The sequence below is a fragment of the Drosophila sechellia genome, chromosome X (genome assembly GCF_004382195.2).
Source record: "Drosophila sechellia strain sech25 chromosome X, ASM438219v1, whole genome shotgun sequence".
Classification (NCBI taxonomy): Eukaryota; Metazoa; Arthropoda; class Insecta; order Diptera; family Drosophilidae; genus Drosophila; species Drosophila sechellia.
This window is the reverse complement of record NC_045954.1, coordinates 3894956-3907508: the sequence shown is the minus strand read 5'-3', so window position 1 is coordinate 3907508 and position 12553 is coordinate 3894956. Positions and strand designations below refer to the sequence as shown.

At 47.8% G+C, this 12553-nt stretch overlaps 1 protein-coding gene across 2 annotated transcripts; it reads right to left on the bottom strand.

Moving 5' to 3' along the window:
* Positions 1–1955: 1955 nt before the first annotated feature.
* On the bottom strand, positions 1956–12496 carry LOC6612534 (platelet binding protein GspB). Of its 2 annotated transcripts, none has more exons than XM_002037006.2 (8): positions 11642–12496; positions 11257–11573; positions 10527–11188; positions 9169–9297; positions 8372–9091; positions 7731–8207; positions 3863–7622; positions 1956–3751 (listed from the first exon to the last, which is right to left on the bottom strand). In XM_002037006.2, exons 3-8 carry the CDS (start codon positions 11124–11126, stop codon positions 3681–3683), a joined length of 5757 nt encoding a protein of 1918 aa, XP_002037042.1. In that variant the 5' UTR covers positions 11127–11188; positions 11257–11573; positions 11642–12496; the 3' UTR covers positions 1956–3680. The 2 variants fall into 2 exon arrangements, with proteins under 2 accessions (XP_002037042.1, XP_032581339.1); XM_032725448.1 differs by having other exon boundaries at positions 12131–12496.
* Positions 12497–12553: the final 57 nt, after the last annotated feature.

Here is a 12553-nt window from a genome sequence, read left to right as displayed (position 1 = left end):
CCATTCAGTTGCTGCTTTTGCTTCGGACCATTACGATTAAATTCTAAAGCCTTTCGCTTGTTTCGCATGTACAAATATTGGTATGTATAAGTTATATATAGGGATGGGTTGGAGTTTTGGGGAATCGGGAATCAGGGGGTTACTTAGTAGGTTCATCAGTAGTAAATAGACTTAGTCGTAGACTTTGTTACATGTATGTATATCTATGATTATAGTTCTGTGCTCTCTGCTGCTTCAATTCTCGCCACTCCACTCCGTTCCCAATTATTGTTATTTTGTATTTCAAACTCAACAAGTGCACGCAAGACGGAAATAATGCAGACTGAACTGACTGTACGCAACTCGAGCTATTACTCCGATATCTAATATCCGATAAATTGAACAATACGCTAGCTACGTAAAAACAAAAGGCAAAACTAAAACAAACAATCCTAGTTTTGGTCTGTTGGCCGATGCCTCGACCTACAAACTCCAAGCTCGAGCCACCCTCGTCCTACGAACAAGGCGGTTTACTAAAGGCGGGGAAAATGAATGTCCGATTATCCTGACTGATCCTTCTTCGTATGCCTCTATGATTTTCTTTGTCTCGAGTCACAATTTACTATTTATATACACATACACACAACTACAATATATATTTTACATAAATACACACATAAGAAACTTTTTTTTGCGTTTTTTTTCTGTTTGTTTATAAGTAATTTATAATATTTCAGTATTATGTTCAATTACTGGCCTAGCGTATAATTTAATTTCATTTTGTTTTCCATACCCTCATATATTCGGTTTTGTGTATCTTGTTTCTGTTTCTCGTTAGTTCTCAATTGTCTAAAATTGTTGCAGTGTACATTGGCTTAGTTTGACTTAATGGTTGTACATATATAACACTAGTTTACACGAAAGATGTACGTCTTTAAAACACGTTTCTTAGACTAATTTGAGTTTGCTGAAATTAAACATGTGTATTCTAAATAGAACAGGAAACTGATTTAATATTTTCGAAAAGAACGTTGGATATGAAAGGAAGTAATGTTTACTGGCGAAAAACAAGAGAGAATGCTATAGTCGAGTTCCCCAACTATCACATACCCGTTATTCAGCTAGTTTGAATGCGAACGCGAAATTTCATAATTTTTCTGGTATATCGATAAATATTGGGGAGTAAACTAAAACATTAATAAATTGTTTATAAGTGTGGGTGTGACAGTTTTGTGCTGTTTGTGGGGCGTTAGAGTGGGCGTGGCAACATTGGCAACAACTTATGCTGAGTCTATGTCTCTGGAATCTGTATGCTGAATCTCGACCTTCTAGGTTTTATAGTTCCTGAGATATCGGCGTTCATACGGACAGACGGACATGGCTAGATCGACTCGGCTATTGATCCTGATCAAGAATATATACTATATACTTTATGTGGTCGGAAACGTTTCCTTCTGCCTGTTACAACGAATTTATTATACCCTTTTACTATACGAGTAACGGGTATAATAATCAGTCGACCATAAAACACGTAATATTTAAATAATTTGTTTGAAATACAATTCACAAAACAATTTAAGACAGGTTATTCCATTCGCAGGTTGGTATTAATATTCGTATGATAAACCTATAGTAAGCTGGGTTCGGATACACATTCGCTTTCAGCAGCCTCCAATTAATTAGAAAATTTAACGCTCTTTAGGGTAACCGCCAAAAGGCCAAATTTGTAAACTAGTGTGTGTTTCCTTAATGTCTGCTTAATGTAGTATACAGATACAAATATTTAATATATTCCATATCGTCGTCCTCCTAGCAACTCAGTTAAAATTCTCCTGCTCTGACTTTTGATTCTGCTGCGGATGGCTAACATGGTTTAGAGCAGCACAGCAACAGCTCTGGCCGAGTGTTGCATGCGGAGTTTTAGAGGGTCAAGGGGTCAGGACTCGGGGTTGAGTGGTGTTGAATACATGTCCCGCTTTTCGGCATATTACTTAACTTTTATTTTCAAAATATACAGCAATTGAAGCAAAACAGTTTCACATATATCTAAAAACATTTCGCAATGTTTGTTTTGTTTATTCGGACATGCCCACTCCCTGGGCATTCCAAATGGGACTTCTAAATGTTTTAATGATTAGCTTTAAATAGGCTTTCTCGATTCGCACTTTAGATACTTTAAATTAATGATTTATTTCCGTAATTTTATTCCGACTTTTGTTCACCTAACTGCTACCTGCCGTTACATTTTAAACGGTTAACGTTTGCGTTTTTTAAAAAAAAGTTACGTTAGTAGATCCACGTATATAATGTATATTCCTATTGATAGCAATTTAGTTGCGCTTTTTATACTTACGAGTTCACTTAACGCTTATTGTTTGTTTGTTACTCCGTATCCGCCTTCGACTCCAATTCATTTCTCTTTCTACCGAACTTTTTCGTGTTTGTTACTTTTAAATTAAATTAATTCTTGTTTAAATAGTTACGATATCTATACTTCTATACCCTCGGAGAGACCTTCTGAGGCTCTCCCAGCTAAACGGCGGCATTTTTCGTAAGTGCATTATAGTGTTTTTGCCGGTATTTTGTGGTTCTCTGTTTGCATTCGGTTATTCGGTAACATACTCTCCTCTTGAGGCTTATTTATGGCTAGCCGAAGCAAAGAAGCGGCCTTACATAGTTTACTTTAAATAGTCGTTATCATACACACATATCAAATATCTTTCGTGGGGCTTTCTGTTTTGCTCTGTTCTATTATTCTGTTCCGTTTTGTTCTGTTTCTACTAATCCATAACACAGAGATCGAACTGCCCACACGACTTCTGGTCCACTATGTACACGCGACGTTGACTCGGTCTAATATCTAGGATTAGGATTTTCTCCAACAATGCGCCCAAAAATTGGGCATATGAAACAATGACGAAAAAACGTTTGAATAATTGTATAATAATTATTAAAGTACAATAATAGTAATAGTAATGGTAAAACGTTGCGTTTTCGGGATCCAGAAGGTTGTAAATTAACAAAAGCAAATCCAAATGCTTGATTGAACATCACTATCTGACCATCGCATCTTGAGGCGACAAAAAAAAACGTTTAAATCTCGGTCAACTTATGTTAAATAAATATTCACTTGAAGCTTTCGTAAGTTCACTTGATTTAGTTATGATTTCCTTCTAATTCACAGCTGAACGCTCTTCTTCTCTATTAAATCCCTTCTTCAATAGTTAACCTATTGGGCATGCGGCACCGGAACCCGAGCCGACAGGATCCTATACTCCTAGGCTCAGCACTCGCATGCACTCACACTGGAAATACAAACACCTGATGATACTCCTTGACAACGCTGACCCCATCGGTTAGATGTCTACCCTGATCCACGGCAGCGCTTGCCAAAGTAAATCAATAGTTTGCCTATCGACTCGTTACATTAATTAGCATTAAAGCGTATCGTTATTGCAATAATATATAGTGCGTGTACGATATCGGTAGATATAAAAACGATGGATTTGCAAAAAAAAAAAAAAAAAACGTTTAAACTTTTAGAACACCCTATTCCAACTAATCTGCTCTCCTGATTTCAGCCGACGTTGGATGCTCTCGTTAGATTGCTGCCGATATTGCTGACGTTGCTATTGTGATTGACGCCGATGTTGCTGATTTCGATTTCGCTGACGCTGCAGAGATTGCTGTTTGTGTGGTTTCTAGGTCTCCTGCTCCCGCTCTTGCTCGTTGTAGTACTTTACGTACTTACTGTTGGAAATGGCATTCCAGGCTGCAAAAGTGCACAACGATATGTTAATAATGAGGCAATAGTTGATGTTCGCACAAAGGTGTGTGAATAAAAAAAGAAAAGAAATAAGAAAACCCCAACCCGAATACTCACTCTTGGCGATGTAGTCGACGATTAGTTCCGTGTTGGTCATCATCGCCGGACATGAAGGCGGTGGCGGTGGCGGCTGCATTGAAATATCCTCCGTGGCTGCATCCGCCTTAAGATCGGCCATGAAGCTCAGTTCCTGCAGGCTCTCGTCGTCCTCCTCCTCGTCTTCGTCGTCGTCGTTGTTGTTGTAGGTCACAAACACAGGCAGAACCATTTTCGCCTCCGGATTGGGATTGGGAGTCGCCTTGGTCTTGACCTGCGGCTGCAAGGCGTCCTGCTCCTGAGAGTTGCTGCGACTGCAGCTGGTGCTCCGGGCAGCAGCGGCAGCACGGGCTGCGGCTATGATGGCCGCCTCGATGTCGTTGCATGTTTCCAGCTGTTGCATCGATATGGAGTTGGTACTCGGCAGCGTCTCCTCGCTGCTGCTGGCCTTGCTTAGGAAATTGTTAACGTGCTCCTTAATAGACGTGTTGGCGGCAGCATAGATGCCGCTGTCCCCCGACTGATTTGCCACTCCACCAAGCATACCGGAAACGGACGCCAGACAAGCGGCGCCGTTGCCGCCCGACGATGATGAAATCGAGACCGAGGACGATGAGGTGGAAGTGCTCGCCGATGCGGACGAAGCACCCGAGGGCGTGGACGAGTTAATGGGGCTGGCGACGCTGGATGAGGTAGCGGTTGCCCCCGCATTAGGTGACGATTGTGCCGCCTCTGCAGAAATTGAGAGCATGTCAATGCTGGCTGAGCTGTTGACTGCATCCGAAGCCGCACCAGAATCATTCAGATGCTGATCGCTGCTGGCGCTGACATCCTGCTGTCGCTCTTGCTTCTTCTCTGGTCGTCGTCCCAGGCATTCTAGTTCCTTTTCCAGATCTTGGTCCACGTCTTCGGTGTCATCTTGGGTTACATCAGATTCCGCCTCAGTTTGCTGTTTCTTGTTTGAAGACTGCTTGTGCTGGCCCTCCTCCTCATCATCCAAGTTGTCGTCGAAGAGCTTTAGCTCATCCTCGTTGAAATCGCCGAATATGAACTCATTGTTGCTTCTGCCTGCTTCGCGATCATCGTTGAGTATGATCACAGCACGCCTGGCTGCGGTGGCCTCCAAAACGGCTCCGGCTCCCTTCGCAATGCAACTGCTACTGGGCAGCTTGTGGATCCCGCTGATCAGCTTCTTGGCTCCCTCGGTCTGCGTGGCAGCTGTGGTCTTTTGTGTAGTAGTAGTGCTGGTGCTGGTGGTAGCCTTCGGCGTGGTGGAAATGGACAGACTGATTGACGGCACGCCTTGACTAGGCTTCGTTGGCTTCTTGCTGCAACTCCTGCTGGGAGATAGCTCCTTTGGCTTGGTCTTGGCCTTGCTCGAGGGTAAAGCTGCTATAGAAGACGATGCAGTAGAAGATGAAGTTTGAGTCGAGCCGTGTGTCGAGGATGAGGAATAACAAGGAACTGTAACTACAGCTGGAGCTGTAACTGTAGCTGTAGCTGAAGCTAAAGCTGGAGCTGAAGCTGTAGCTGGTGCTGTAGCTGGAGCTGAGGCTGCGACTGAGGTTGAGGTAGTTGTTACAGCTACTGACGGCGATACGACAGAATGGGCGTTCTCTGCCTGCTTGGCTGCCGCTGCAAAGTTGTACAACGAGGAGGACGCCAATGCCGAGGTGGAGGCTGCAACGGCCACAGACACGTTGTTGGTGCTATGCCGCTTGACGGTCTTTTCTAGTGCCGGATACTGTTGATCCAAGTTGCTGCTGTTGCAGCTGTAGCTGGTGTCGTGCTCCACGCTCTTGGATTTCTGCAGAGCTGGCGGTGAGCAGGATGTGGAAGAGGTGCTGGCGGCAGAACTGCTGACACTGCTGATCATGGAGGCTGTTAGGGTTGGCGTGACCATGCTGTAAGCCGGTATCTGCACCTGCGCCAGCAGCTCCGGCGAGTTGGTGGACTCCGCATCGCTGCTGCTGCTGGGCGGCGTTGCATTGAGACTCTGCGAATAACTGATAGAACTGGACGAGGATGGTGGCGTATTTTGGTTGCTGACAACCGTCGCCTGATTGGCTGCACCTCCACATGCAGCCCCTGTCGTAACAGCACCTGGCAGCTCCGGGAAATCGGGCCGCGACTTGGATTTGCCGCCACTCTTGCTCTGCATCTTGTCGCCCAGCTCCAACTCGGTGTCGCTGGCCGTGGCATTGTTTAGAGCCTCCTGCTTGTTCCGGGCGATATCCGCATACGAAATGGGGGCTGCAGCATTGTTGTTTTGCTTGGCCTGGCGTTGACTGGCTGCCGGCGCCCCCCGTTGTTTGTTGTTGCCACCGCCAAGGCTCTTCTTCTTAGCCGTCTGGATGGGCAGGGAGTGCACCGAGTCGAGATCACTGGAGTCAGATTTCTCCGATGGCGGCATAGACGACGTAGACTTGCGCCGTGAGCTATCCACCTGATTCGAAACCGCCGAGCCGCTGTGATGGTGATGATGGTGGTGATGATGGTGGTGGTGATGGTGGTGCTGCCCCTGTGGCACCTGGTAGTTCTCCTGGTACTGTTGGCTCTGTTGCTGCTGTTGCTTATAGTTGACACTGCCTCCACCATTGTTGCTGTTGTACGTAGTATAGTAGTGCATCCGCTGGGACATAATGTTGGAGGACGCTGACTTGGTGATCTGCTGCATGCGCTGTAAATTGCCGCCCGTGACGGCAGCTGCAGCCACGGCCGCATCGTCCATGGTAACAGCACGCTGCTTCTTTGGTTTCTTCTTCTTGGTAACCACATGGAACTCAGCGGTCTCCGACAAGACGGTATTCAAGGCATCCAGTTCGGACATGCGCGACAAGGCGGGCAGCGCCAGCGGCAGCTGCTTTTGGCCCACAGTCTCCAGCTCCGACCAGGCAGCGGACATTTCCTGGTGGTCACCCAGGTACTGCAACTCCTCGGTGCCCCAGGACCGACGCTCGCCCTTCCGCTGCTGCGTTCCTGGATTGTTGCTGTTGCGCACTTGCACCGTCGGCGTCGACTGCTGTTGCTGCTCCTTGTTGCAGTTTTTGTTAATATCCGCCACGGATGCCGAGTTGTGCTTGCCACTATTTGAGGAACCAGAGGCCGTCGACGACGGTCCGCCCGAGGACGCATTGTTCGTGCCCTTTTTCTGGCGCATCATCTCCGTGGTCGCCGACTGGCGCTTCAGATCGTCCACCTCCATTTTTGAGCATGTGCGCAGCTCCTCCAACGAGTTGCTCTTCTTAAGCTTGTTTTGCTTCTTGCGCTCCTTCTTGCGCTGTCCAGCGGCACTGTTTCCGCCAACGTTGACATCGTTTTCAATGTACTTGACGAGCTGCTCAACAGGATCATTGCCCCTATAGCCGGCAACCGACTCCACATCGACGGTGGTGGTGTTGCGCTCCTGCTGCGACTTCTTCTTCGCCTTCTGCTTGGTGGGCTGCTGCATGCCAATGCCGATCCCAGAAACCGCTCCAGCCGCGCCTCCGACCGGTGCCTGTTGCAACTGGCTGTAGGATGCAGCCACCGCCGCCGCTGCCATGGCCGTTGTTGTAGTGTTGGTTCCCGTTGAGAGCAGCGTGGAGACGCTATTCTGACGGTGAGCGACAGTAGAGGTGGGTACACTGGATCCCACCGTGGTGGTTATTAGAGCTGTGAACTGGTTTCCGTTACCGTTGCCGTTGCTACTGCTGGCGACAGCACTGGCGCCACTGGCTCCACTGGCTGCACTGCCCCCGAAGCCATCGCCCAATGCATTTCCATTCTCGTCTAGCTGCCGCTGTAATAAAATAACAAAAAACAAAGGATGATGATGTAAACATTAGAATTCTTGGAGTTTGTATTAGCAGTCGAAAGACCTGTAATTGTAACCCTTATATTTACTCACCGTAGTCGTCTTGCCACCCATTGGCGCAGCTGCCACTGCCGCTGCGGCGGGGACCATGCGTCCAATCTTCGCAGGCCGCAGATCGGTAGACAGTGAGTCAGAGGAGCCAGCGCAGTTGCCACCGCCAGACACGGCCGAGGAGGAGGTAGAGGGCTTGCTGCCCTCCACGGCAGCTGGTGAACCTGCACCGCCGCCATAAACTGAGGAGCACGCCGTGTAGTTGTCGTTGAGCGACACGTAGCCGGCCTCTACCTTGCGCTTCTCCTCCTCCAGGCCGAGACCAAATTGTCCGGTGAGGGCGGCCAGGTATTGTGCCTGCTGCTGCAGCTTCCTCCTGGCAGAGAGCTCCAGGACGGAAAAATGCAACCGGTCGTCGATTAGGAACTTTTTGCCGGCACCGGTGTACCTGGCCTCTAATGGCTTGTCGTTTAGGGCGTCAATCAGAAACTTCATCGATGGGTTCTGAGGATCCAATTGCTATACATGAAATGGAAAGCAGGATAATTAGCAATGTATGTACACAGCCCCATCTGCATGGATCCCAAAATCACGTCAAATTTTAAAGGTCAGAGTATAGGTCGATGCAAGAAGTTTGTCTCTTACAAACTCGTCCGTTAGTCGATCTACTTAGCATCGCTTACCCCTAAGATGTTGTCGTCTTGGACGTCGCTGGCACCGACACCCGTCGCATCGTCCACGTCCACGTCCAAGTCAAACTGATTGCTTGCCTCAGCGTCGCATGATTGAGTTAACAGGCTGCTGCAACTGCCGGTGCTGCTGCGGTGGTGGTGCTTGTTACCAACCGATCCCGAAAACGAGCCCCCTGCAGCTTCTGTCGAAGGCTGAGCCTGTTGTTTATTCTGCTTGGCTTCCATGGCAGACGATGCCGGCTCAAAGTTAACACTGCTGGGCAGGCTGCCTCCTTCGCGCTGCCGGCCCGAGACGTTTAAGTTCTTGATCTTTTTGGATGCGGATGCGGAGGAGGTGGCGTTTTGGTTGTGCTGCTGTTGCTGCTGCTGCTGCCGGCGATTGGAGCGGCCACTCAGCTGGTAATCACAGTTGAAACGTTGGGTTGCTGCCGCTGTCGCTGCTGCCGCCGCCGCTGCCGAGGTTGTGGCCAGTTCGCTGCGGTGCGCCGCCTCAACGAGATCCTGCAGGGAGCCGCCCTGCTTGTGCCGCTGGCCGGGATCCGTTGACCGATTATTGGTGGAGTTATAGCTGCTGTTGTGCCCTGCACTGCTGCTGCTCCCGCCGCTCGAGCCTGTTGCACTGGACGTTAGTGCGGATGGGTTGATTGTGAGGCAGGATTTGATGGCACGATAAGAGATCTCTTCGTCGTACTCAGCCTTTTTTAGCATTTGCTGCAGGCGTAAAAGACGTGAAGCAGAAATATTTATACACACATATACATGTTGCACATACATGAGCCAAAACTTACCAGAAATCGCTCGCTCTTGTTCTTCCTATCGCCAGGATTTCGATACCAGTAGGCCTCTTCGAGAAGTTTCTTCAATGATGCGTCGTCCAAATCATTAAAATCACTATCTTCCCAGGTATCGTACTTTGTCTGCAAAAGCGTCAAAGAACATATTCGGCAATTAGTTTTGCGATTTTTTCGGACACCAACACGAACACATATGCGTGTAAAACATTAATCGCCGCGACTTAACCTAAAAAAATCAAAAGAATTCTCAGCTCCACTTATTCCAAACACATGCCCTTCCGAGTTCCTTATGCGAACTGATGAAGTACCGACCGCAGAGCAATAGAAGTATTAAATGGCACACGGTTCCAGTAAATAAACGCTGTACATACGCACACACAAATGTACTTTATGGTGTTGCACACGAACACAAGAAAACAGAAAAAAAAAACAATAACTGAAATCTAACGGGAACAGACGAGAAGTTTTTGTGGTTAATGCCACGGATGTCGCCAATGCTGTTATTAGATAAACAAACGCTTTGCGGTTTTATCCGTTCCTTCTGCCTGCCCGATTCGTGGTCTTGATTTTAATAATTATCGAAGGCGCTGGTCAAAAACCGACTGTGATCAGAAATCGAAGTTCCTGTGTGCGCGAACACTTGATCGGGTCAAATGTAACGGCACTATTTAGACAGCCACAATCCCAGTTGGCCAGAACGAGATGACCGTATGCTTATATTTCGAATTCCTTTGCCCTTAACTTCGTAAACGGTACTTTGGCTTCTATTCGCATACATGTATGTTTGTATGTGTTCATTAGGGAGATGCAATTGGAGTGGCAACATTTATTCTTTCTTTTTGAATCAAATTTGGCTTTCGATAAAACAGTGTTTTATAGTCAGTGAGTTGTCGGCAGTGTGAGTGAGTCAATGTGTTTCCAAAGGTCGTGTTTTAAGGGGATTTCGGCATTTTCGAACAACGTTAATGGTCCGCAAGCGTAAGAATCTATTTTAGTTTCTAGTTTAGTGTGCAAATAAGCAATATTGATGTCTAATTTATATACACTATCGTTTTGGTGGTAATACTGTAATTCCACCTGAAATCGAAATTAATTTCAAATTTAACGTTTACTTAGTTGTTTCTCAACTTAGTCGCCCTGGTAGAGCTCTATTCAAGCCTGCCCATTTATAACTAAGATATGAAAGTCCGAACCCCATAGAGCCTCAGAACTCCAGGACGCACACAAATGTAAAATTTTGCGAGTAACATAACGATACCTTTTTCTTAATAAAACAAATAACTTAACTCGTTTTCTGCTTAACATGCACTATATTTCCACCTTAAGATGCAACTCAGCCAGAGTGCACTTACCTTTTTCTTCTTCTGTCGCTTGCCGACATTCTGATCGTCCTGGGTCTTGCCCTTGGCAGTGGCCCCATACTGGAGAACCCTGCGGTTTGGTCGCGACAGTTCAGAGCTGGGCGAATCCTTCAGCATGGCAAAGACCTGCGAGAAGGACGTATCGCCTGCTGCTGCTTCTGCTGCAGAGCCTTTGGCGGCGTCTGCCGTGGCGTGGTGGTTACCAGTGCTATGGCTACTACTAGGGGATGATGACTTCTTGGGGTCACTACCGCTGCTGCTACTGCCGCTGGTGGCTACATGGTTGGCAGCCACTGGTGACGCTCCTTGGCTGTCCTCGTCTTTGGCGCCCTGGTTCCTACAGGCCTCGTCAAGCTGCGCGTCCGCCTTGGCCACATGGTCTGACATCATGGTCATGAGCTGCTCCTGTGGGAACGGCGTCGGCGTCGTTTTGGTGACGGTGGTCGTCGTGGTGCTCTCGCTCATCGTGCCAGCGGCAATCGAGACGATGGGCGTGTCCGGTATGATCGTTGGCAATTTGGCAGCTGCTCCACCAGATGCCACACGATCCGCCGGTGTGTCCGATGATGACGGCGCTTGTTCATTGTTCATCTTCTTTCGATTGGTGGCATGCAACGAAGGAGAAAAACAAATGCCATTCGAATTCCTCGAATCTGTTGGGGGGGTGGTGGGAGTTTGTTTTAGTAAACGGGTATATTTCGTATTCCCATTAACTGCTTACAAACTGTTTCTTCTCTTCGCGATGTTTTTAGGTAGCCCAGCTGCCCAGCCGCCGTGTGGTTGCCACCGCGACTGCAAGTGCTCTGCAGGCTGTTCCGCCGATTCCTACCGATTTCTCCCGACTTCCAGACGGCTTGAGGCACAGGGGAGCCCACCTATTGCGTATCAGTTTGGAATCCTGCTGCACTTGACAGGCCTGTCGTCAGTAGCTCTCCTCCGGCTCAAACCTTTGCCAGCGGCATTACGTAGGTTCCTGGGCACGGAGATGCGGATTGCTCGCAAACAGACCGGAATACGGAAATGTGTGCGCACGGATATCTGCAATTGATTGGGAAATGGGGATGAAGCTGAGACTAAAACTGAAACTGAGACATTGGAGCACTGACTGAGTGTTTTGCAGCATTTGTTGTTGTTCTGGTCATGTGGACGAGCGACAAGGGGCGGTGCGTGGTGGCAGGTGCGTCTGTTTAGTCTTTGGCGACCCCTTGCGGCCCACTGACTTTGAATTTCTTTAAAAAGCACTGGTCTCTTTCCATATTCATTTTTTTTTTTTTTGGCTAACAAGCAGTGTTGCTAACTGCGCTGCGTGCCAGGGTTGACAAATGCTGTTTGTTGCATTAAGGGGCAAGCCGTTTAGGTGGCTAAATCGGCGTTTGCTCTAGGCTTGCATCTACTAATCAACACGAGATTGCTTGCTCGTTTTGCAACTAATTAGTGGAGAATGACCATCGAGTTGGCAGCCCTGCGGCTGTTGTCAGTGGCAACACTATCGCAAAACACGTCATTTTGACACAGCTTTTTCACCAATTTCCGTCTCAGCTCGTCAGCATTGGGGCACTGCGGCACAGTTGCCCAGAAGTTGTGGTCACAATTACCCAGTAACTGAAGTTTTTCGCTGATCACAGTAGTCATTTATTGATAAATACGCCAGTCGATGACAGCTGTATAACTTTCTGCGCACTCACACGAGCGCACACGGATGTACGCACCCACACACACGCACACAAATTTACGCCTGTGTACATTTCTCTGACCTTCTCAGCGTTTTTATTTTTTGGTTTGGCAACTGAAAAGAAGGGAGCACATAACCGCGCACTCAAGTTCTAGCAACTGCATTTGAGTCGAACGGTTGTGCTTAATATGTTACAGCTGTCTGTAAGCGGGTGAAATTGCTTAATAGCACAGTAGGCACATGAGAAAAAATACCGAACCCGAATTGAAAAACTCTTCGGAATTGTTGTTGTGTTGTGCAGCACTTTGAAAAGGCGATGCGACGCTGCGCAGCACTGCCCATGTCA

What these genes read in the sequence shown, in the direction of transcription:
- LOC6612534 (XM_002037006.2), bottom strand. Translation starts at nt 11,126, where the DNA reads ATGAACAATGAACAAGCGCCGTCATCATCGGACACACCGGCGGATCGT. An exon ending in AGCGACAGAAGAAGAAAAAG is followed by an intron (nt 9,298 to 10,526) that starts GTAAGTGCACTC and finishes ACGCTTTTGCAG; the next exon opens with ACAAAGTACGATACCTGGGA. An exon ending in ACAAGAGCGAGCGATTTCTG is followed by an intron (nt 9,092 to 9,168) that starts GTAAGTTTTGGC and finishes TTACGCCTGCAG; the next exon opens with CAAATGCTAAAAAAGGCTGA.